We start from the raw sequence: 24,265 nt of genomic DNA, 5'->3' as shown, positions 1-24,265 counted from the left end.
TGTATGGACCTTTCAGCAATAATTGTGCCTTCACAGATGTGTAAGTTACCCATGTTTTGGGCACTAATACACCCCCATACCATCACAGATGCTGGGTTTTGAACTTTGCGCCTATAACAATCCGAATGATTATTTTCCTCTTTATTCTGGAGGACACCACGTCCTCTGTTTCCAAATATAATTTGAAATGTGGACTCTTTTCCATTTTGCATCAGTCCATCTTAGATGAGCTCGGGCCCAGCGAAGCCGGCGGCGTTTCAGGGTGTTGTTGATAAATGGGTTTGGCTTTGCATAGTAGAGTTTGAACTTGCACTTACAGATGTAGCGACCAACTGTAGTTACTGACATTGGTTATATGAAGTGTTCCTGAGCCCATGTGGTGATATCCTTTACACACCGATGTCGGTTTTTGATGCAGTACCGCTTGAGGGATCAAAGGTCCGTAATATCATCGCTTATGTGTAGTGATTTCTCCAGATTCTCTGAACCTTTGACGGACCGTAGATGGTAAAATCCCTAAATTCCTTGCAATAGCTCGTTGAGAAATGTTGTTCTAAAACTGTTCGACAATTTGCATACAAAGTGGTGACCCTCGCCCCATCCTTGTTTGTGAATTACTTAGCATTTCATGGAAGCTGCTTTTATACCCAATCATGGCACCCACCTGTTCCCAAATAGCCTGCGCACTTATGGGATGTTCCATATAGGTATTTGATGAGCATTCATCATTTTTATCAGTATTTATTGCCACCTTTCCCAACTTCTTTGTCATGTGTTGCTGAAAAGTTAATGATTTGAAAAAACAAAAAAATGTTTATCAGTTTGAACATCAAATATGTTGTCTTTGTAGCATATTCAACTGAATATGGGTTGAAAATGATTTGCAAATCATTGTATTCCGTTTATATTTACATCTAACACAATTTGTCAACTCATATGGAAACGGGGTTTGTAATTTGCATTCCATCACAATTGCTTTCTCTGCTGCTTTTGGTGAAAATCTCTTTCATTTGCATCGTATTCGACACCACCAAATTCAACCACACATGTCTTACCGTCAGTGATGAGAGCACGACTGGTCAGCACTCTTCCCAACATGAACTTGACAATAGCCAGCAGAGTACACACAAATCCACTCAAGATGGACACACTGAAGAGGAAGTCATCCTGAAGGATAGAAAGGGCAAAAAGACAAGATTATTTGATCACATTAACTTTAATGTCAATCAGGGGCGTAGCACGAAATTCTGGGCCCTCATCCAATTTTTCATATGTGTGAGCAAACGCCAAAACTCCTTGAGCATTCAGTGGTTTTAATATATTTTCTGTAGGCGAACAAGCAATGATAGAAACCTTGTTAATTGTTAGAAATACCACTGTTTATATTAAACATGCTGATGAGAGTATTTGGCAAGCACCGTTTTATTCTACTAATTTCAGCGATCCTTGAACTCATCATAGTTTGTTTACATGTACAACTTTCACAAAGACGTGTTTTATGCCAAACCTGCTTTGTCTCATTTTGTCCACCAAAAGTTTTATGCTGTGCGTGAATGCTTATCAGGCATAATTGGTCAATCCGTGACTGCAAGCTAATCGATGCTAACATGCTATTTAGGCTAGCCGTAAGTACATATTGCATCATTATGCCTCGTTTGTAGGTATATTTGAGCTCATTTAATTTCCTTTACTTATGTCCTCTCTGTATTTAATTTAGATTTGCATGTCTCATGACACGTTATCTGTATATAATATTGGGTGCATGTCCTATAGTTGCTTGTGGGCCATGTTGTTCCAGACCTCAGCAAATGTTACCCGGCTTGCAAAGATTGTAATAAATCCATCAGAAGAAGACGGCCTGATGTTTCCTTAGACTTGAACGCACACATCTATACCTTCTAACCATTCTGAGCCAGTAATTTTCAGAAGTTATCTCATCCTGTGAGAAGCCTCTGTGTTACTAATGATTTCCAATGTTGCAAAAATGTGTAGAATAAAAAATTAAAATACACCATTTCTGTCAATGAAGCTTTGCGTCAGCCTTTGATAGTAGACCAGTATAGCTAATATGAATACTTACATCATGTGTTGCCTTCATTATAACTCAGATTTAATTTTTTTTATTTTTGGTCCAATATGACTCTTTCACTATTTTGTGTTGTCGACCCCTGTACTAATTATTGCATTGATTTGGTTGAAACCAATTTTTCTACAACCTTAATTAGTTTTTTTTTGACAGGATTAACATATCTAGAGAGTCTCCCCGAATAATTAGATTTAGTTTTGCAAAAATAAAGTTTTTTGTTTTTTATGTCTAATACAGTATAAAGTGGCCAGGGAATTAATTTAAATGAATTGAATACTCACATAAATATAGTTATAAAATCAGTCATCATTTTACTTCAGAGTGTAAAGTAGAGATTAGCGGTTACACATCAATATGCATAGTACAAATTATAATAATGCATCATTATTATTATGAATGTGCTTTAGGTGTTAAATGGGTTCAGACAGTACGACATAATAAAAACAGAAACATTTTCCCTCGTAAAGGATTGGACTCCTCTGTAAAATGCGCTATGAGGAACAATCTTTGTAAAACACAGCCAATAACAAAAATATGGATTTAGATTGAAACAGCTACTTAAAACACATGCAAACACCTTAATCAGATGTTGAACTTTTTAAAGTTTGGATTAATACATGTAGACTATTGGATTGGAAAGAGTTGCCTCTTGCATATATACTTTTAAATTCTCTGGTCTGGACCCCAGGATGCAGAACAGGGAAGGCAAAGTTCAGGTAAAATACCTTTTTATTAGGAAGTAAAATGGCGAGGCAAAATAAATCTAGTGCACAGAAGACAAACACTTGTCGAGGTACAAAGCAATATGATCCAGACCCGATGGTGAAAAATCTATCAGGAAAAAAATAAATAGGAAATCTTTATAATTTGTGTCTATACTCTAGTATTCAGGTAAAACAATAAGCAAGCCTGCAGCTAGGTGGCAGAAGTGCACAGAGTAAACGAAGGCAGATAGATGGAAAATATTGTGACAGAATGAAAATAATAAAGGAAGAGTCGTCAAGAATAACAAGTGACGATAACCAGAATAATGAGACTCGGAAGTACGACGAAGCACACATAGCCTTTGGATTCATTTAAATGATGGTGGGACATGAGGAAAGGTCGCTGTATACAGGTATACCATTCCAGCATCCTCTCTGTGAGATGTTTTTGTTTTAGTGTTGCTGCAATAAAAACAAAGTGCACATGCCATCTTAATATTTTGCAAGAGTTAAAAGTAGTAATATCAAGTTTAAAGTCCAGATTTGAAAGGATGTGCAGTGGAAAAAGCGCTCCCTGCAGCCACTAAATAGCAGCAAGACCATCCTCTGGCAGAGGGATGGTAAATTGCATTGAAGTAGAAAGTATTAAATAAATACAGACAAATGATGTGGAAGCAGTTCTAAATAAGTAAAGTTTAACTGTGTTTCAAACTGATGTACAGTAGTTGACAGTTTGAAATATTTCAGGGTTCAAAGCTTTTCTTCATTTGAATCCTAAATAGACTACAGGCCTGATTTACTAAAGGTTTGCGTGAGCTAAAGACGTGCAAACTAAATAGCACACATAAAGTTGATCTAAAAAACCCAAAACCAGTGAAGTTGGCACGTTGTGTAATTGGTAAATATAAACAGAATACAATGATTTGCAAATTCTTTTGAACTTACAGTATATTCAATTAAATACACTGCAAAGATAATTTATTTAATGTTCAAACTGAGAAACTTAATTTTTTAAAATAATCATTAACTTAAAATTTAATGGCAGCAACACGTTGCAAAACAGTTGGCATAAGGGCATTTTTACCACTGTGTTACATGGCCTTTCCTTTTAACAACACGCAGTAAACGTTTGGGAACTGAGGAGACCAATTTTTGAAGGTTTTCAAGTGGAATTCTTTCCCATTCTTGCTTGATTTACAGCTTATGTTGTTCAACAGTCCGGGGTCTTCGTTGTGGTATTTTAGGCTTCATATTGTGCCACACATTTTTAATGGGAGACAGGTCTGGACTGCAGGCGGGCCAGGAAAGTACCCGCAGTCTTTTACTACGAAGCCACGCTGTTGTAACACGGGGCTTGGCATTGTCTTTCTGAAATAAGCAGGGGCGTCCATTATAAAGTGGCTTGGATGGCAACATATGTTGCTCCAAAACCTGTATGTACCTTTCAGCCTTAATGGTGCCTTCACAGATGTGTAAGTTACCCATGCCTCGGGCACTAATACACCCCCTATAACAAACTGGATGATTCTTTTCCTCTTTGTTCCGGAGGACACCACGTCCACAGTTTCCAAAAACTATTTGAAATGTGGACTCATCAGACCACAGAATACTTTTCTACTTTGCATCAGTCCATCTTAGATGAGCTTGGGCCCAGCAAAGCTAGCGGCGTTTCTATGTGTTGTTGATAAATGGTTTTTGCTTTACATAGTAGAGTTTTAACTTGCACTTACAGGTGTAGTGACCAACTGTGGTTACTGACAGTGGTTTTCTGAAGTGTTTATAAGCCCATGTGGTGATATCCTTTTTACACTGATGTCACTTTTAGATTGAGTACTGCCTGAAGGATCGAAGGTCACAGGCTTATCAGCTTACATGCAGTGATTTCTCCAGATTCTCTGACCCTTTTAATGATATTAGGGAACATAGATGGTAAAAACTCTAAATTCCTTGCAATAGCTCATGCATTTGTTCACTTAGTGGTAACTCTTGCACCATCCTTGTTTGTGAATGACTGAGCATTTCATGGAAGAAGCTTTTATACCCAATCATGGCACCCACCTGGTCCCAATTAGCCTGTTCACCTGTGGGATGTTCCAAATAAGAGTTTGATGAGCATTCCTCAACTTCCTCAGTTTTTTTGCCACTTCTGCCAGCTTTTTTGAAACATGTTACAAGCATCAAATTCCAAATTAGCAAATATTAGTAATTTTTTTTAAAGGTTTTGTAGTTCAAACGTTAATTATCTTGTTTATGCAGTCTATTCAATTGGATATAGGTTGAAAAGGATTAGCAAATCATTGTATTCTGTTTTTATTTTACTTTTAACACAACGTGCCAACTTCACTGGTTTTGGGTTTTGTACTAAACTTGTGCGTGGAGGATTTTAAGTGAGCAGAATAAGAAGTGCAAGCCATTTAGTGTGTCTGTCTTCTAAAATATGAAAATATATGCTGATCATTACATCACCCACAACACTGAGAGGAGGAGATGTAAATATAATCATAGAGCATGCTCAGTGTGATCTGCTAAGACTTAAACTGCTCTGCGGGCGCTGTTTTACGTCTGAATTTAGTACGTCTGGAAAGTACTGTATGTGCAAACTGACATAGCTATGCTGTGAGAAAACGTGTGATTGCTCTGCAAAGACAGACGGCGGACAGAGAATCCTCCGTCCTGTGTGTCTGTCAACATATTTTGACTGTCAGAAAGAAAATATATTCCACATATAGTCAATTCAGCAATATTGTTTTATAGTTTTAACGCTGCTAGATGACTTAGGTTGATTAAACAAATCAACTGATACAATTTGGTCTGTTTTTCATTGAAGAAATGTATTATTATGATACATGTTATACGGAAAAAAATAACTACAATATGCATTTTCTTGCGTTTGGATCATTCCAGATGCTTTAATGGGCTGCTGTTGTGATGGGTCACCACCTCCCTGCAGTGTGCGTGTCAGCGAGCTAATAATAGTTTGTTGTCTTGATTGCGATCCTATATTGAAAAGGTGTTACAGATTATGGATGCGTGCTACTCGCTCAACAATATAACAACATGAATGTGGAGGGAAATGAGTGTTTCCATGCACATATGATGCCATAAGCACACTACTGCAGAGGTCTCAAACTCAATTTACCTGGGGGCCACTGGATGCAGAAACTGGGTGAGGCTGGGCCGCAAAAAAAGATTTCTTAAAAGAATCTAACATGCACTTTTTAATGAATTCACCTTCTTTGAGTGGCTTTCCCGCCCTAGCAACATTCTTGCTAACTCTCGCGATCTTTCCGGGAAACCCCCGAATATCAATGCCCCTCTCGGGGCAACCATTCACCCAGTTTTCACCTGGACAACAATATTAAGGGCGTACCGTGATGACGCTGCCTTTAGCGTCCTCTACAACCTGCCGTCTCGTCCGCTTTTCCACCATTAAAAAATTGTGCCGGCCCAGTCACATATTGTATGAGAGCTCTGCAGACTCACGAAAGCGACTGCAAAACATACTTGATCAACAGCCATACAGGTCACAGCTGAGGGTGGCCGTATAAACAACTTTATCACTGTTACAAATATGCGCCACACTGTGAACCCACACCAAACAAGATTGACAAACACTTTTTGGGAAAACATCCGCAACGTAACAACATAATCAAAACAGAACAATTACCCAGAATCCAATTAAGCCCTAACACTTCCGGGCTACAATAGGGGCTGGGGGTTGCATTGTAGCATCCCGGAAGAGTTAGTTGCAGGGGGTTCTGGGTATTTGTTCTGTTGTGTTTATGTTGTGTTATGGTGTGAATGTTCTCCCAAAATATGTTTGTTATTCTTGTTTGGTGTGGGTTCACAGTGTGGCACATATTTGTAACAGTGTTAAACTTGTTTCTACGGCCACCCTCAGTGTGACCTGTGTGGCTGTTGATCGACTATGTCTTGCAGTCGCTTCCCGCGACTACAGAAGCCAAATACAACATGTGGCTGGGCTGACACGCTGTTTGTACAGTTTGTAGAGGACGCTAAAGGCAGTGCCTCCACGGTGCCCCCTTAATATTGTTGTTTGGGAGAATGGATACGCCCTGGAGGGGCACCGACAATTTGGAAGTTCCCCGGAAAAGTTGAGGGTATGCAAGAATTACACTGTGAAGCGCCATTCATATAAAACTCGTGGGCCGCACCAACATTAAATTTTCACATCAAGGTGCGGGCCGCAAAATAACGTCTCATGGGCCGCGTGTTTGAGACCCCTGGATTACAGGAGCGCATAACCTTTTCTCTACTCCTTTGTGGAGCACCATAACCATAAAAGTCAAAGAAAATGTCAGTAATACACTTCTAAATGTAACTTAGCACACTTTAGAAAACTGTTATCCTTTGGAACAGCTGGTTTGTAAATTCTACCAGTTGCAGTGAGCTACTATGTGTAATGTAGTATTCTCTCCCTTGTTTAAAGCTAAACGAGCTGAAATTGCCCCGTAGGGTTTTGGAGGAACACAGCAATAGGCCACAAAATCGAATTAGAGCTAGTGCATATAAAACGAGGACTTCGCTTTTCACAGACAAGTGTGAAAACACAGGGAGAACCAACTATAGCAGAAAACGACTAATATGTGCATCTAAACATACTCCATGTGGTGTGTGTGCGGCCCTTCTGTCTCTCTTTCACACAGTGGCAGCATGGGAGGCACAATCTCAGCTTTCTATATTAAATCAGGCAGACAGCACGCTTTGAGAGGCATCGAACCAGGACGTGTGGCAAATAAGGCTTCCCAATTTCTGCACTCTTTATTCCCTCAATGCAATTTTGCTGCCTGAAAAGGAGAAACAATAGTTCACTTTTTGTTCCACTTTTTCCAGTTATGCTTCGGACCTTGAACGCATTAAACTGAGACGAACACACAAAATCTCGAAAAAGGTTATACCCAAACCATAAAACCGTTTTTTCGTCGGCTTTTTATGCTTTCAAAATGGGTATCTAAAACATTTCCCTCGTGCACACTGTGGTCCCGTTGACAGACCTTGTGATTTGAATTTCAGGTACTAGTGATGCACGCCACTAGAAGCACCTGGAATGAAAAAGGGAAAATCTTTCTTAATATTCTAATCAGTAACAGAGCATGACGTGGCCAGAAATAAATTTGGGGTAAAATTTCATATGAAGTTCCTTTTTCATTCAATAATTTACATTTCACGTGATTTCTTCACACAAAACGGGCCCCCAAAGGACAATGGTATAGCAACGGGACAGCGTTTCACATCAATTTTATGTGAAGTGAAGTGAATTATATTGATATAGCGCTTTTCTCTAGTGACTCTTAGCGCTTTACATAGTGAAAACCCAATATCTAAGTTACATTTAAACCAGTGTGGGTGGGACTGGGAGCAGGTGGATAAAGTGTCTTGCCCAAGGACACAACGGCAGTGACTAGGATGGCTGAAGCGGGTATCGAACCTGGAACCCTCAAGTTGCTGGCACAGCCACTCTACCAACTGAGCTATACCGCCCCATGTGAAACCAACATTAGTTACGTCATCCATACATCCATCCATTTTCTACCGCTTTAGGAGTTACGGGGGGCGCTGGAGCCTATCTCAGCTACAATCGGGCGGAAGGCGGGGTACACCCTGGACAAGTCGCTACCTCATCACAGGGCCAACACAGATAGCTAGACAACATTCACACTAAAATTCACACACTAGGGCCAATTTAGTGTTGCCAATCAACCTATCCCCAGTATAATTTAATGTTACCGTTGTTTACAGCACATTTTGGATCGGATCATTTTTAAAGGCCTACTGAAACCCACTACTACCGACCACGCAGTCTGATAGTTTATATATGAATGATGAAATATTAACATTGCAAGACATGCCGATATGGCCTTTTTAGTTGACTAAATTGCAATTTTAAATTTCCTGCAGAGTTTCTTGTTGAAAACGTCGCGGAATGATGACGCGTGCGCGTGACGTCACGGACTGTCAGGAAATATTAGTGCAGCACCATTTGCGGCTAAAAGTCGTCTCTTTTCATCGCGCAATTCAACAGTATTCTGGACATCTGTGTTGCTGAATCTTTTGCAATTTGTTCAATTAATAATGGAGAAGTCAAAGTAAAAAGATGTAGTTGGGGAGCTTTAGCTTTTAGCCACACAAACACACGGTGATTCCTTGTTTAAAATTCTCGGAGGTAAAGTTTTACTATGGGTCAGAGCGGTCAAGCGAACATGGATACCGACCACTTGTCAACCGGCAGGTTTTGGTGAGAAAATTTAAATAGTCCAACACACCCCTCCGACGATCAGGTACTATTTAATCTTACTAAAACACTATCAACACAATAGAAAGATAAGGGACTTCCCAGAATTATCCTAGTAAATGTGTCTAAAAACATCTGAATCCGTCCCAATGCAATCACCTTTTTTTTCTTAAACTTTATTTTATTTTATTTTTTTCCTAGTCCTTTGCTATCAATATCATTATCCACGAATCTTTCATCCTCGCTCAAATAATGGGGAAATTGTTGTTTTATCGGTCCGAAATAGCTCTTGCTGCTGGAGGCTCCCATTAAAAACAATGTGAGGATCCCTCACCCTTGTGATGTCATCGTCTGTGACTTCCGGTAAAGACGAGGCTTTTTTATCAGCACCAAAAGTTGCGAACTTTATCGTCGATGTTCTCTTCTAAATCCTTTCAGCAAAAATATGGCAATATCGCAAAATGATCAAGTATGACACATAGAATGGACCTGCTATCCCCGTTTGAATAAGAAAATCTCATTTCAGTAGACCTTTAAAGTAAAGTGGACTGAATTGCGCTACGTTGTCTGGAGTTGTAGCGGGCTGTGCATAAACAAAGATTGTATATTAGGAGAGGATGATCTACCGCGGGGTGATGTACAGCACACACGATGTTCAGCACAAAGATTATTTTTGCAGTAGTGAAGTCCCGATACCAATATTTTGGTACCGGTACCAGTACCAAAATGTACTTTTTGATACTTTTTGATACTTCTCTAAATAAATGGGACCACAAAAAATTGCACTGCGATCTTGCAGTACATTAAACATATGTTTCGTATTGCAAGTTTGTCCTTAGATAAAACAGTGAACATACAAGACAACTTGTCTTTTAGTAGTAAGTAAACAAACAAGGGCTCCTAATTAGTCTGCTGACATATATGCTGACCTATTATTTTGTCGACATTTTGAGGGACAAACTGTAAAAATTGATTATTAATCTACTTGTTCATTTACTGTTAATATCTGCTTACTTTCTCTTTTAACATGTTCTATCTACACTTCTGTTAAAATGTAATAATCACTTATTCTTCTGTTTTTTGGATGCTTTACATTAGTTTTGCATGATACCACAAATTTAGGTATCAATCCGATACCAAGTCGTTACAGGACCGTACATTGGTCATATTCAAAGTCCTCATGTGTCCAGGGACGTATTTCCTGAGTTTATAAACATAAAATATATTTTTTTAAAACCAAAAAATATTTTGTGATGCTAAAAAACATGGATGTAATCATACTAGTATCGACTAGCTATGCTCCTATACTTGGTATCATTACAGTGGATGTCAGGTGTAGATCCACCAATGGCATTTGTTTACATTCTTGATTGCTGTCATTAGCGGTGACGCCACTGAGCTATGGTGTGTAGTGAAGCATGTTTAGCTATTCCTCATCCTGCAGGGATGATAATTGTAAGAAACGTTCTTTATTTGTCGCCATGTAGGCCAGGATTAGGGATTTAGATAGCGCTAAAACACTGCCGATTGCGGCTGGACTTTAGCCGCTGGCCATGTCTTAAAGCACTTCTGTCAGTGGGCAGCCGAATATGCTCCTCTGCTCGTAAACCAGCAATGACACGACGTGACGACGACAGGAGGTGGGTTACCGGTACTTTTTAGAGGGGGTATAGTACTGAATATGATTCATTGGTATCGTGGTCCTATACCAAGGGTCGGCAACCCAAAATGTTGAAAGAGCCATATTGGACCGAAAATACAAAAACAAATCTGTCTGGAGCCGCAAAAAATTAAAAGCCATATTACATTCGGATAGTGTGTCGTGAGATATAAATTGAATTATGAGGACTTGAAGGAAACTAAATGAGCTCAAATATACCTACAAATGAGGCATAAATGATGCAATATGTACATATAGTTAATGCCTAAATAGCATGTTAGCATCGATTAGCTTTCAGTCATGCAGGGACCAAATATGTCTGATTAGCACACTCCACACAAATCAATAACATCAACAAAACTCACCTTTGTGCATTCACGCACAACGTTAAAAGTTTGGGGGACAAAATGAGATGGAAAAAGAAGTGGCATAAAAGACGTCTTAGAAAGTCGGAGAAAGTTGTACATGTAAACGAACTATGGTGACTTCAAGGACCGCCAAAATTAGTAGGACAAAACGGTGCTCACCAAATACTCGATTCAGTGAAGTATGTTTAATATAAACAGTGTGCTTTATAACAATTGGGGAGGTTTGTGTCATGTTTTTCCTCCTACAGAAACCATATTAAAACAAAAAATGTATTTTTTCCCCTGAATAATTTACATTTTTCATACATTTTGGAAAAAGCTCCAGAGAGCCACCAGGGCGGCGCTAAAGAGCTGCATGCGGGCCAAGAGCCACGGGTTGCCGACCCCCGTCCTATACCAATACCGTTATACCATACAAGCCTAATTTGCATTCAGTCATATCGTCTTATTTTTGCCACTTAAATAAATAGCCAGCACATGACTCCCGTCCAAAGGCAAAACCTAGTAACTCGCTTCTAGCTGATTTTGAGAAAACAAAGGAAAACCAATCTATCGTGATGCTGTCTTACAAAGATCTACAAAGTCATCAAACGTATAGATGTTTTCTTGAGCTTTCATTTTCTTGAAGATTGAGCCATGGATTGAATCTGCTTTCATGAACGTGAGCCCTTTCTCCAGATATTTTATCACAATCTCGGGTGGGCCCCATTCTGCGTTTGCACATTGGGCAACAGCCGTGTACAGCGTCCAGTTTCTATTTTGACCTCCACAGTTATCTGCCCAAAAGAGTATGCAAGGGGAAGAATCAAGAACAATACATTTAATGAAGGTGCTTGCAACGTCCTGGGCCAATCTTCCAAATATTCCCTCGTGCCATAATATCACATAATCAGGTTGACCGTCGGCCCCCATTCGTGCAAATGTCTCATTAAAGACAATAAGGCGACTGACAAAGAAGCTCCGATTGGTCCCTTGAGATACTAGGCTTTTCTGTTGTATCTACGCGGTTATGTGGTAGTTGCTAGGTCCTGCCATGCGCGTAACAGCTTACTTACGGAACAAATTACAATATCGCATACACTAATGTAAAGCATATCACCTAGGAACTTCAAAATTATCATCAGCTCAGTTTTGACCAAAATTGAGTTAATGGGTTTTGCCTTTGGACGGGAGATGACCTCAGTGTCCTCAATGGTATGGTCATATATACACAGTAAACAATCCCTAGTCATCAATATGCATTATTACGATAAAACGACAGTAGTCGTAAAGACATCTTCCTCTGTTCATGTGTTTGTTCAAAAATATGTATTTTCTTACCACTTCCGGGGGCATCCTGGTGACCAGATTATGGATGGCCTTTCCAAGGATGCAGAAGGAGCAGAGCAGAAACAAAACACCAAGGACTACACATGCTCTGCAGAAAAAGAACAAGACACTGGACTTCAGCAAGTAAAATTTGGGTGCATCAAAATTGTATTTTGAAGTGACATTTCTTAGTTACTGTGTTGTTTAAATCAGGATTCCAGAAACCCGGGTAGGACTGAAGACTTGCAACAGTTTTGGGATTTGCACCAAGCGCATAAACAAAACACAAACTTTTTATAATCAGACAGCCAAGAGCAGAACCAATTAGAGATTAATAATTTGTCAATTACTCCCATGGACATTGACACTTTGTTAGTCGTAATCATTTTCCCATAAGGACGACTTGTACTAACAGACATTTAATATTATTTGGTGTGATTTCCATCCATCAATCTATAAAGCAAAATTATATACTTGGGCTTTTTTTTTTTATTATTTAAACCAAGAGTGATAACAAGCAGTAACATTTATCATGGAGACGGTAGAAACTTCAAAAGGTAATTCTAAATTCAACACAATTTATGGAGAACAACAATTGTAATGTGTATCAACAACTCAAAAAAATCAAAAGTTACCTTTTTTGCAGTGCATTTTCATGCATGAATTTATTTCTCAAATAATTAGGCTCAAAAAAGGTTTGATTCATTACACTTTGGCATTACAATTTGGGGGTTTCAGTGCATAAACAACATCAGTAGGTCTAAGACTAATCGAATTACAGTGGGGCAAAAAAGTTTTTCGTCAGCCACCGATTGTGCAAGTTCTCCCACTTAAAATGATGACAGAGGTCTGTAATTTTCATCATAGATACACTTCAACTGTGAGAGACAGAATGTGAAAAAATCCAGGAATTCACATTGTAGGAATTTTAAGGAATTTATTTGTAAATTATGGTGGAAAATAAGTATTTGGTCAACCATTCAAAGCTCTCACTGATGGAAGGAGGTTTTGGCTCAAAATCTCACAATACATGGCCCCATTCATTCTGTCCTTAACACGGATCAATCGTCATGTCCCCTTAGCAGAAAAACAGCCCCAAAGCATGATGTTTCCACCCCCTTGCTTCACAGTAGGTATGGTGTTCTTGGGATGCAACTCAGTATTCTTCTTCCTCCAAACACGACGAGTTGAGTTTATACCAAAATGGATACATGGATGATACAGCAGAGGATTGGGAGAATGTCATGTGGTCAGATGAAACCAAAATAGAACTTTTTGGTATAAACTGAACTCGTTGTGTTTGGAGGAAGAAGAATACTGAGTTGCATCCCAAGAACACCATAACTACTGTGAAGCATGGGGGTGGGAACATCATGCTTTGGGGCTGTTTTTCTGCTAAGGGGACAAGACGATTTATCCGTGTTAAGGAAAGAAGGAATGGGGCCATGTATCGTGAGATTTTGAGTCAAAACCTTCCTCCATCAGTGAGAGCTTCGAATGGTTGACCAACTACTTATTTTCCACCATAATTTACAAATAAATTCTTTAAAATTCCTACAATATGAAATTGTGGATTTTTTTTCACATTCTGTCTCTCACAGTTGAAGTGTACCTATGATGAAAATTACAGACTTCTGTCATCATTTTAAGTGGGAGAACTTGCACAATCGGTGGCTGACTAAATACTTTTTTGCCCCACTGTAACTGTGCGAATGGGAAGGTGTAAGGCATACCTTTGATAGTATAAAATGACATTTACACTCACAGGTACTCCCGGTGTGCAGAATACACAGCAGCTGCATTGCTGTAGCGCCAGAGGACAATGATTGATGACAGAATATCCAAGGTGGCGTCAAACTACATTGACAATGTCAGAGTCACAAAGACAAAGCAGAGGAAGGAATAATTAGACGCGGAAACTCCAACACTGAACAACACACTGGTGTATTAACTCCCATTATAAAAGTTGGGTACTTTTATAACACTGCACCTGTGTGAAATTTATTTAACCCTTGTGCAACCCCAGGGCTCAAAATGGGCATCACAATCTGTCTATTACCTGACACCTGTCACATATACAGCTGTCACATATACTGTATTATTGTACAGGGTAATTGTTATATATTGTATATATGATATAGACATAATATATTATATATCTGTATATATATTACACTGTACATATATTATGTAAATATTCCATACATATGTTATATTTTACATCGCTAAATTTAGTCTATTTATACCTGAATCGTTCTTTCCATCCTTACACTTTTCATAATTGTACTGAGCTACTGTGTGGAACAATTTCCCTTGTGGATCATTAAAGTTTGTCTAAGTCTAAGTCTGAGTCTAATTATGTGATATGCATATTCAGATGGAAGGTTAGCGGTTTAACATTTTGCCAGGGATTTTTTTTTAATTATATAAAATTGCACAATGTGTTTGATTGCAACATTGTTAGAATAGGATATAAAAATAAAGTTTATACACATTTTATCTTAAGACCTGACACACAGTATAACTGCTATTTTTTTTTTAACAAACTGAAATACAGGTATATTATTAGAATCTCAATATTGTTAAGTGTAATGTATAATGTATGTGCCCCTTAATCAGAAAAAAACATGATCAAAATTCTTCAAGAGCTTTGATGAGCGTAAATAAGTTAAACTGTTTTAAAAAAAAATATCTTTGGCAGTTATATATAACATAGCATATATATATATATATATAAAAGACTTGCGTGAACTCCATAAACTCAACAATGTCCGATCTGATTTCTTGTTCATTCAAGCTCAGTAGCACTTTAAAAGTAATATTTGTTGTCCATGTACCATAACAGACTATATACTGCATCAAAATCAATGTCAGGGAGTACAGACCTTTTCAAAGCTGTACTCACCCAACCTTAAATATTTCACTCTGCAATTTATTTTTAGAAAGATCGCACATTTGCATTTTACCAATCTATAAAAAATACAAAAATGGACATTAAACATACAAAAAACCTGTAAGACTTTATATCAATAGATAGACCTGAATTTGTTGATAGAAAAATACTATTTCTTTATGGCAAATTTTATCAAATTAATTTTATATTTTTTTAAAACCTCAGAGTAAAAGTGGTTATAGTCAATCTTAAAGTTGGACAAAGGTCAAATATAATCCAAACTGGTAATGAAGGAAGTCAATTGAATCCAGTGAAAATATGGATAATGCTATCCATTGATAAATCTACTCATTCGACCCAAGAATCAAAACACTTGTTAAATGATTTTGAGAATATGAAACATGATATTCCTAAATAACTAGGTCTTTGAGCGACCATTTATTTTACCACTTGAAGTCAGGGGTGTTAAACATGACACAAAGTACCAAAGCTCATCAAACATCTACTTTAAAATGGAAAGACCTTGAAAAAGCAGTTTAAGTACATTGATGGAAGAAAGGCGCTATTTAATTGCCGCAAATTTAAAAGCTGCTTCTGTTTTCCTACGCTTTGAACCTGCGGCTTATAAAACAGTGCGGCTAATATATGGATTTTCCTTCACTGACAGTCATAATGTAAGCAGTTTTCATGAAACACATGCAAATACACTGAAATTGTGATATTTTTTATGCTATAGCGGTATTTTTGAATGAGTTAGTTCTGCTGCTTAGTGAAACCTTTACAATGCTTCCCCCTGTTACAAGCTTTAAACCGGAAGCACAAATGCCGTTCCGTCTTATAATCGTCCATACCGTTTCTATTCGTATGAATTCTTCATTTATAACTCCAAGCAAAGTTTGTAAGTTTTATAATATAACTTAAACAATTCTTACTTACTAAACCGTCCCATTTGTGATGTCTGTAGAAGTGTTTTTTATGCATATTTGTACGTGCTATCGTCATTAGCATTAGCAAATATGCATCGACGTTTGACATGATGATGACTTCTGTTTTGTTTGATCAGCGTTTTAAGTCTGTGTTGCAGAAACTGTTTCGAAACAATCAAGGTATGTAAATAAACATTTATAAACTATTTCTGTGTAAATAACTCATATCACAACGTGTATATCAGCGGCTTATAGTCCGGTGTGGCTAGTGTATAAAAAATATATAAATATTTGTAACTTTTTTCGATGTGATAAAATTAGCGCACAACTTATGTATCTGTAAGTTGTTAAGTGTAGGGACTTAGTACAATTTATAGTAGCTTTTCTTCAGGGATACTTTGATAGCTATTTTCTCATTCAGTATCTACACCCGATATTTCTCTGCAGGACAAAGAGTTTGTCTGTCAATGAAACGCAACAATACATGTTTTTTTTAGCCCCTGGTTCATTCTCAAACTGGCAAAAAAATTTGGAAAAAGGTATACGATTATTATTAAATTACAAGCACAGACTATGATGGGATTGATTTGATAAAGGAAATGTATAATGTAACAAAGGGTATGTTAATTGCCTCATTGTGTAAGAAACATTAGCATAATCATGTCTGAATGTTGTCCTCTATATTAAGAGGGACTGATCTCCCATTCAGCCGCGTAATAAAATATGTCATTATTAGGATGTGCCACTGATCAGTATCATCTGATCGATCGGCCATTGCCGAATAAAGCCTTTCAATGCCGAATCACTAAATCCCCACAGTCTGATACTTTACTTTTTGTGCCTGGGCTGACAGAGGCGGCAGCTAAGAGCTCTCAACTAACAGTGCCTATCTCCATACACACTTAGTATTATTATCACTGGAGGAAGATGTTAAACACTTTATATACCGAGTAAGGACAAGCAGGAGCAAGCATGGTAATGGCTAAGCCAGTTTGAAACAACACAACAAGTTATGTCCTTTGCAAAGTTTAAGATGTGCAGAGAACCGCAATATAGCAGAGAATAACCAGCTATTGACAGGAAATTAAAAAGCAGATTAATAACAGCCTTGGGAGAGGATAATACAACAGCAACTGTAGTGCTCTATTGGTAAGAAAAGGGCGAAAAGATACATAAACCGGTGGTATTGATACCTAGAATATCACCAGTAAATGATGGATACTTGAGTAATTAGATCAATATTTTGACAAAATATTTTTTGGGTACTTTTGTTAATGTTTACAAACACAGGGAATAAAGCAATGACAAAGGAGGACTTTTAGGGTAAAAACAAACAAACACATAATTTCAATGAGAAGTACAAAACCCCAAACCAGTGAAGTTGGCACGTTGTGTACATCATAAATAAAAACAGAATACAATGATTTGCAACCTATATTCAATTGAATAGACTGCAAAGACAAGATAATTAACGTTTGAACTGGAAAACTTTGTTATTTTTTGCAAATATTAGCTCAAATGGAATTTGATGCCAGCAACATGTTTCAAAGAAGCTGGCACAAACGGCAAAAAAGACTGAGAAAGTTGAGGAATGCTCATCAAACACTTATTCTGAAAATTCCACAGGTGAACAGGCTAATTGGGAACAGGTAGGTGCCAGGATTGGGTACAAAACCAGCTTCCATTAAATGCTCAGTCATTCACAAACAAGGATGGGGGGAGGGTCACTACTTAGGCGTAAAGTTCAAAAGCCAGCATCTGTGATGGTACGGGGGTGTATTAGTGCCCAAGGCATAGGTAATTTACACATCTGTGAATGCACCATTAATGCTGAGAGGTACATACAGGTTTTGGAGAAACAATAGTTGCCATCCAAGCAATGTTATCAGGGACGCCCCTGCTTATTTCAGCAAGACAATGACAATGCACGTGTTACAACAGCGTGGCTTCATAGTAAAACAATGCGGGTACCAGACTGGCCTGCCTGTAGTCCAGACCTGACTCCCATTAAAAATATGTGGCCTAATATGAAGCCTAAAATACTGTTGAACAACTTAAACTGCACATCAAGCAAGAATGGGAAATAATTCCACATAAAAAGCTTCAAAAATTGGTCACCTCAGTTCCCAAACGTGTACTGAGTGTTGTTAATACGGTGGTAAAAATGCCCCTGCGTCAACTTGTTTGCAATGTGTTGCTGCCATTAAATTGTAAGATAATGATTATTTGCAAAAAAAATATGTTTCTCTGTTTTAACATTAACTATCTTGTCTTTGCAGTCTATTCAATTGAATATAAATTGGAAAGGATTTTAAATCATTGTATTCTGTTCTTATTTACGAATTACACAACGTGCCAACTTCACTGGTTTTGGGTTTTGTAGATAGTATTTTTTCTTTTCTTTAGTTCAGGTTCTCAGGTGTCCTCAATTTAGCGGAATTCCACAATTCTTCAAGCCCGGTGGTTCTTAAACTTTAGCAGTACGCGGGATAGGTTGATTGGCATCACTAAATTGGCCCTCGTGTGTTAATGTGAGTGTGAATGTTGTCCGTCTGTATGTGTTGGCCCTGTGATGAGGTGGCAACTTGTCCAGGGTCTACCCCGCCTTACGCCTGAATGCAGCTGGGATAGGCAACAGCCACCCCCGCAATGCCAAGAGGGACAAGCGGTAGAACATTTAAGTATGGATGGTACGCGGCGTTCATCTAATGATATTCCAAAAAATCACTTAATGAAATCACAACATTTTAAATCACCTAAGTGCATATTGCTACTTTCTGCATAGTCCTGTGTTCTATATGAATGTTTTTCAACATTACGAGTTCCATCCATCCATCCATCCATTTTCTACCCCTTATTCCCTTTTGGGGTCGCGGGGGGCGCTGGCGCCTATCTCAGCTACAATCGGGGGGAAGGCGGGGTACACCCTAGACAAGTCGCCACCTCATCGCAGGGCCAACACAGATAGACGAGTTAAAAAAATATATTTAAATTAAAACAAGCTAAGGCTTTCTTGCATAATTTCCTTTTAGTTGACCGTGTACCAGTAAATCTGTACTGTCATGAAACTTTACCCTTGCTTATGCAAACTTCTAATAAATCCTTCAATCATTGTTTTTTGGAGGTTTTGGAACTTTTAGGAGATATAGGTGTTGTAGAGGACTTGTAACTAAATTTCCGATGCCATATGTATTAAGTGAGAAACCTATGTCGAGTGACACAAGCCAATTAGTCGGTTTGCATGCTAATGGTGTTAGACAGAAAATACTTTTTCTTTGCCTGTTTTCCCCGGAAATGGAAGACCGAAGCACCAACGGAGGACTGTGCCACCAAAACAATCATCATGACGGCGGTGTGGCAATATTACAAACTGGAGCAGCCAACAAGTCGCACGACTATATGCAAACTTTGCAATATTTCTGTTTCGAGGGGTGGGACGTTTCAATACAAGAAACTTGATGAAACACTTGTGAATGCCCGCCATGCAGACGCACACAATGCAGCTAAAACTAACGAGGCGGGACAAAAACAACAAACCCTGACTGATTCATTTCAGCGGAAAGAACATTTTTCAAAAGAATCCCAACGTAAACTAATGGAATTTACAGTATTGGCTGATGAACCATTCTCAGTTGTGAAAAATGTGGGATATCGCCGCTTGCCTACTAGTAAATAAATGACCGAAACAGCCCTTCCCGACCTGTATAAGACTGTTAGCCAACTCTACAAAATTATAAGGTGCGGACTCTGCCAGCTTCATGACAAGATATTTGGAGCTGTGATGTCACATAATTATCAGTGAGTACCGTATTTTTCGGACTATAAGTCACAGTTTTTTGTCATAGTTGGGTGCGACTTATACTCAGGAGTGACTTATGTGTGAAATTATTAACACATTATCGTAAAATATCAAATAATATTATTTAGCTCATTCACGTAAGAGACTAGACGTATAAGATTTCATCGGATTTAGCAATTAGGAGTGACAGATTTTTTGGTAAATGTATAGCATGTTCTATATGTTATAGATATTTGAATGACTCTTACCATAATATGTTATGTTAACATACCAGGCACCTTCTCAGTTGGTTATTTATGCGTCATATAACATTCACTTATTCAGCCTGTTGTTCACTATTCTTTATTTTAAATTGCCTTTCAAATGTCTATTCTTGGTGTTGGGTTTTATCAAATACATTTCCCCCAAAAATGCGACTTATACTCCAGTGCGACTTATATATGTTTTTTTTTCTTCTTTATTATGCATTTTCGGCAGGTGCGACATATACTCCGGAGCAACTTATACTCCGACAAATACAGTATCTTAACAGCCCATTGGGTTGGCCATGGGGCTATAACATCTTATACAGAGAAACCATCGGTAAGTTTTCTTGCATTTTTACAGAATTTATATGTAGGAAATGTCTTCCGGAGCATCTTAAAAATGGTTACATCTCTTCAACTTAAACCCGCAAAAGGGATCCTTTGGTCCCCAGTTGATATTTTTCAATTCCTCATTTTTTTTCCAACTCGCTGGGATCCCTGTTAGTTATTGTGTACTATTCACTTGATTTTGCGCAAACAATTGTATTTAATAGCAGAAAATAAGGAACTGGTTTAAATAGTGTGTTTATATTGTTAAACTTCAATGGCCCTCACCATTAATAAAATGGATAATTGGAATCGAATATGGGTCAGGACATCTCTCATTATTAATAGACTATATTAATGGCGCAGAATTGGGAGCGCTTCTTCACTTTCCTCACTTGTCAGTATCATAATATTCTTTATTTTTATTAATACAACCATTAATATTTATCTTATATTTGTATTGGTCTAGGAAAATAAAAGTAAAAATTGATACTACGACACCTGTTCATCAGACTAAAGCAAGCTGCAATCTCAGTACTACCTCTGCCACCGTTACCTTAGAGACAACAGGGCCAATAAGACTTCTGGTATTCATTAATAAATCACTGAGACCAAAGTTATGACTAATTGATCAATGCAAACGTCGGCAACAAGGAAGGCAAAACTCACGGCAAATCCAAAGGCTGATGCACTGTGCCTCATGAAGGAAACAGCTGTGGAAATAAACACACAGATACACATATCAGTTAGTGTCGGTAGATTCAGTTTCAATTCAATTCCTCAACTAAATAGTAAAACAAATATGAAATCAGTGTGCCTTTATGGACTGGCAATAATATACATATGTCTATCCGTATACATTTACAATATCTGTCTGTGTAAAAACAATATTTCTCCATTGTTGACGCTTTGTTTGACCCTAATTGGATGCAACTAGAATTGTCTGCATTCCAACAATGTTAATTCTGGGCTGAGTTGCGCTGACCCATAAACGGTCATTGGGCAAGGCTAATTTCTACTTTTCATTCCATTTTATGCACTGGGACACCTCAAAAATATGTTCAACTTCAAGTCCTTCCTGCATATCAAATACCAGATCTGGGTCTCACCCAAAATGTTGAAAGAGCCATATTGGACCAAAAATACAAAAACAATCCTTATGATAGCAACACATGTGTCTGTGTAAGATATATTAGCCTACTATGAAAATGACTATGTGTCGCAGGCTGACACTAATCTTCGTTGATAGAAATGTTGAAATGCAATATTTATGCTACACATTTTTACAACACTAAAAAAACTGAAAGGTACATACAGGTTTTGGAGCAACATTAGTTGCCACCCAAGCAATGTTATCAGGGACGCCCCTGCTTATTTCAGCAAGACAATGACAATCCACGTGTTGTAACAGTGTGGTTTCAGAGTAAAACCATGCAGGCCTGCCTGTAGTACAGACCTGTCTCCCACTAAAAATATGTGGCGCAATATGTAGCCTAAAATACCACAACTTTTGAACAACTTAAGCTGTACATCAAGCAAGAATGGGAAATAATTCCACCTGAAAAGCTTAAAAAATTGGTCTCCTCAGTTCCCAAACGTGCACTGAGTGTTGTTAATACGGTGGTAAAAATGCCCCCGCGCCAACTATTCAATTCCTCAACTAAATAGTAAAACAAATATGAAATCAGTGTGCCTTTATGGACTGGCAATATTATAAATATATCTATATACATTTACATTATCTGTCTGTGTAAAAACAATATTTTTCCAATGCTGACGATCTGTTTGACCCTAATTGGATGCGACTAGAATTGTCTGCATTCCAACAATGATAATTCTGGGCTGAGTTGCGCTGACCCATAAACGGTCATTGGGTAAGGCTAATTTCTACTTTTCATTCCATTTAATGCACTGGCACACCTCAAAAATATGTTCAACTTCAAGTCCGTCCTGCATATCAGATACCAGATCTGGGTCTCACCTAGAAGTCGGCAACCCAAAATGTTGAAAGAGCCATATTGGACCAAAAATACCAAAAAATAAAATAAAAGCCTTATGATGGCAACACATGATGTGTCTGTGTAAGACAGGGGTGTCCATTACGTCGATCGCGAGCTACCAGTCGATCGTGGAGGATGTGTCAGTCGATCGCAAACCAAGCATTAAAAAAATAAACCTAAAGATTTGTGATCATCAATCTTTACTATGACGTCACTTTCATCACTTGATTGACATTCACGGCCCCCGAGGGTCTTCTGAGATGTCGCTGGCTGCTGTCAGATCATTATTAAAAAAACATGACGAGAAACACTTTTAATTTCAACACTCTCGTGCCGTACCTGCTGTCAAAACCCTAAAGACAGACTGCGCAGTTGCTGTCTTCACAATAAAAGCCCTGCTTCATCCTGCCTACGCTAACAAAATAAGAGTCTCAGAAAGCTAGCGTGCACAAGTTAGGAAGCTACGGAGTTTGCCGCCAATGTATTTCTTGCAAAATGTATAAAAAGGAGTATGGAAGCTGGCCAAAAACTAACCACTTTCATGTGGTATTGGATGGAAAGGAGGACTTTTTTTCTCCTCCATTCGAAAATGTGGACATTATCAGCACTACAGTCTGATTCCAAACAATGCAAGTCATCAGAATCAGGTAATACACCAACTTATATTCTTGTCTTCATGAAACAAAGGAATCTATGTGTTAAACATGCTTGTGTTATCATTAAACACTTTTAACGTGTTAACAAAAACGTCTCTTTCATAAATAATTAAATATATATTATATATATATATGAATGAGGTAGATTCCTTCGACTTGGTCCATTGAAAAGTAGCTCGCCTGCAGAAAAAGTGTGGGCACGCCTGGTGTAAGATATATTAGCCTGCTATGAAAATGACTATGTGTCGCAGGCTGACACAAATCTTCGTCGACAGAAATGTTGAAATGTTATATTTATGCTACACATTTTTACAACACTGAAAAAAATTAGGCTTCTTTGAGGGTGAGATAAGTTTGGAAATTACTGGCTTAGAATGGCCAAAGGTATAGGTATGTGTGTCCAAGTTAAAGGAAACGGCTGGCTGTCTTCTTCTAATGGATTCATTACAATCTTTGCAATGTGGGTAACATTTGGTGTGGTCTGGAACGTCATGGCACACAAACAACTATAAGAAATGCACCCAATATTGCATACAGATAATGTGTCATGAGGCATGCAAATATAAATTAAATACACAGAGGTGAGGAGGAGACCCTGCCCCAAGTGGAGGAGTTCAAGTACCCAGGAGTCTTGTTCACGAGTGAGGGAAGAGTGGATCGTGAGATCAACAGGCGGATCGGTGCGGCGTCTTCAGTAATGCGGACGTTGTACCGATCCGTTGTGGTGAAGAAGGAGCTGAGCCGGAAGGCAAAGCTCTCAATTTACCGGTCGATCTACTTTCCCATCCTCACCTATGGTCATGAGCTTTGGGTCATGACCAAAAGAATATGATCACGGGTACAAGCGGACGAAATGAGTTTCCTCCGCCGTGTGGCGGGGCTCTCCCTTAGAGATAGGGTGAGAAACTCTGTCATCCGGGAGGAACTCAAAGTAAAGCCGCTGCTCCTTCACATCGAGAGGAGCCAAATGAGGTGGTTCGGGCATCTGGTCAGGATGCCACCCGAACGCCTCCCTAGGGAGGTGTTTAGGGCACGTCCAA

The 24,265-nt window shown here is 38.5% G+C and overlaps 1 protein-coding gene across 1 annotated transcript in view; it reads right to left on the bottom strand.

Moving 5' to 3' along the window:
• Positions 1-24,265, bottom strand: part of LOC133564907 (transmembrane protein 163a-like) — a 114,689-nt gene that overhangs the window by 5,602 nt on the left and 84,822 nt on the right. Inside the window, exons 4-7 of the mRNA XM_061919440.1 lie at positions 21,239-21,282; positions 14,145-14,236; positions 12,392-12,488; positions 1,056-1,167 (exon numbers count right to left, since the gene is read on the bottom strand). Coding sequence (XP_061775424.1) covers positions 1,056-1,167; positions 12,392-12,488; positions 14,145-14,236; positions 21,239-21,282 — 345 coding nt within the window. The remainder of the gene's footprint in view (positions 1-1,055; positions 1,168-12,391; positions 12,489-14,144; positions 14,237-21,238; positions 21,283-24,265) is intronic.

Source organism: Nerophis ophidion, linkage group LG13 (genome assembly GCF_033978795.1).
Source record: "Nerophis ophidion isolate RoL-2023_Sa linkage group LG13, RoL_Noph_v1.0, whole genome shotgun sequence".
NCBI classification, from domain to species: domain Eukaryota; kingdom Metazoa; phylum Chordata; class Actinopteri; order Syngnathiformes; family Syngnathidae; genus Nerophis; species Nerophis ophidion.
This window is presented reverse-complemented; position numbering and strand designations above follow the sequence as displayed.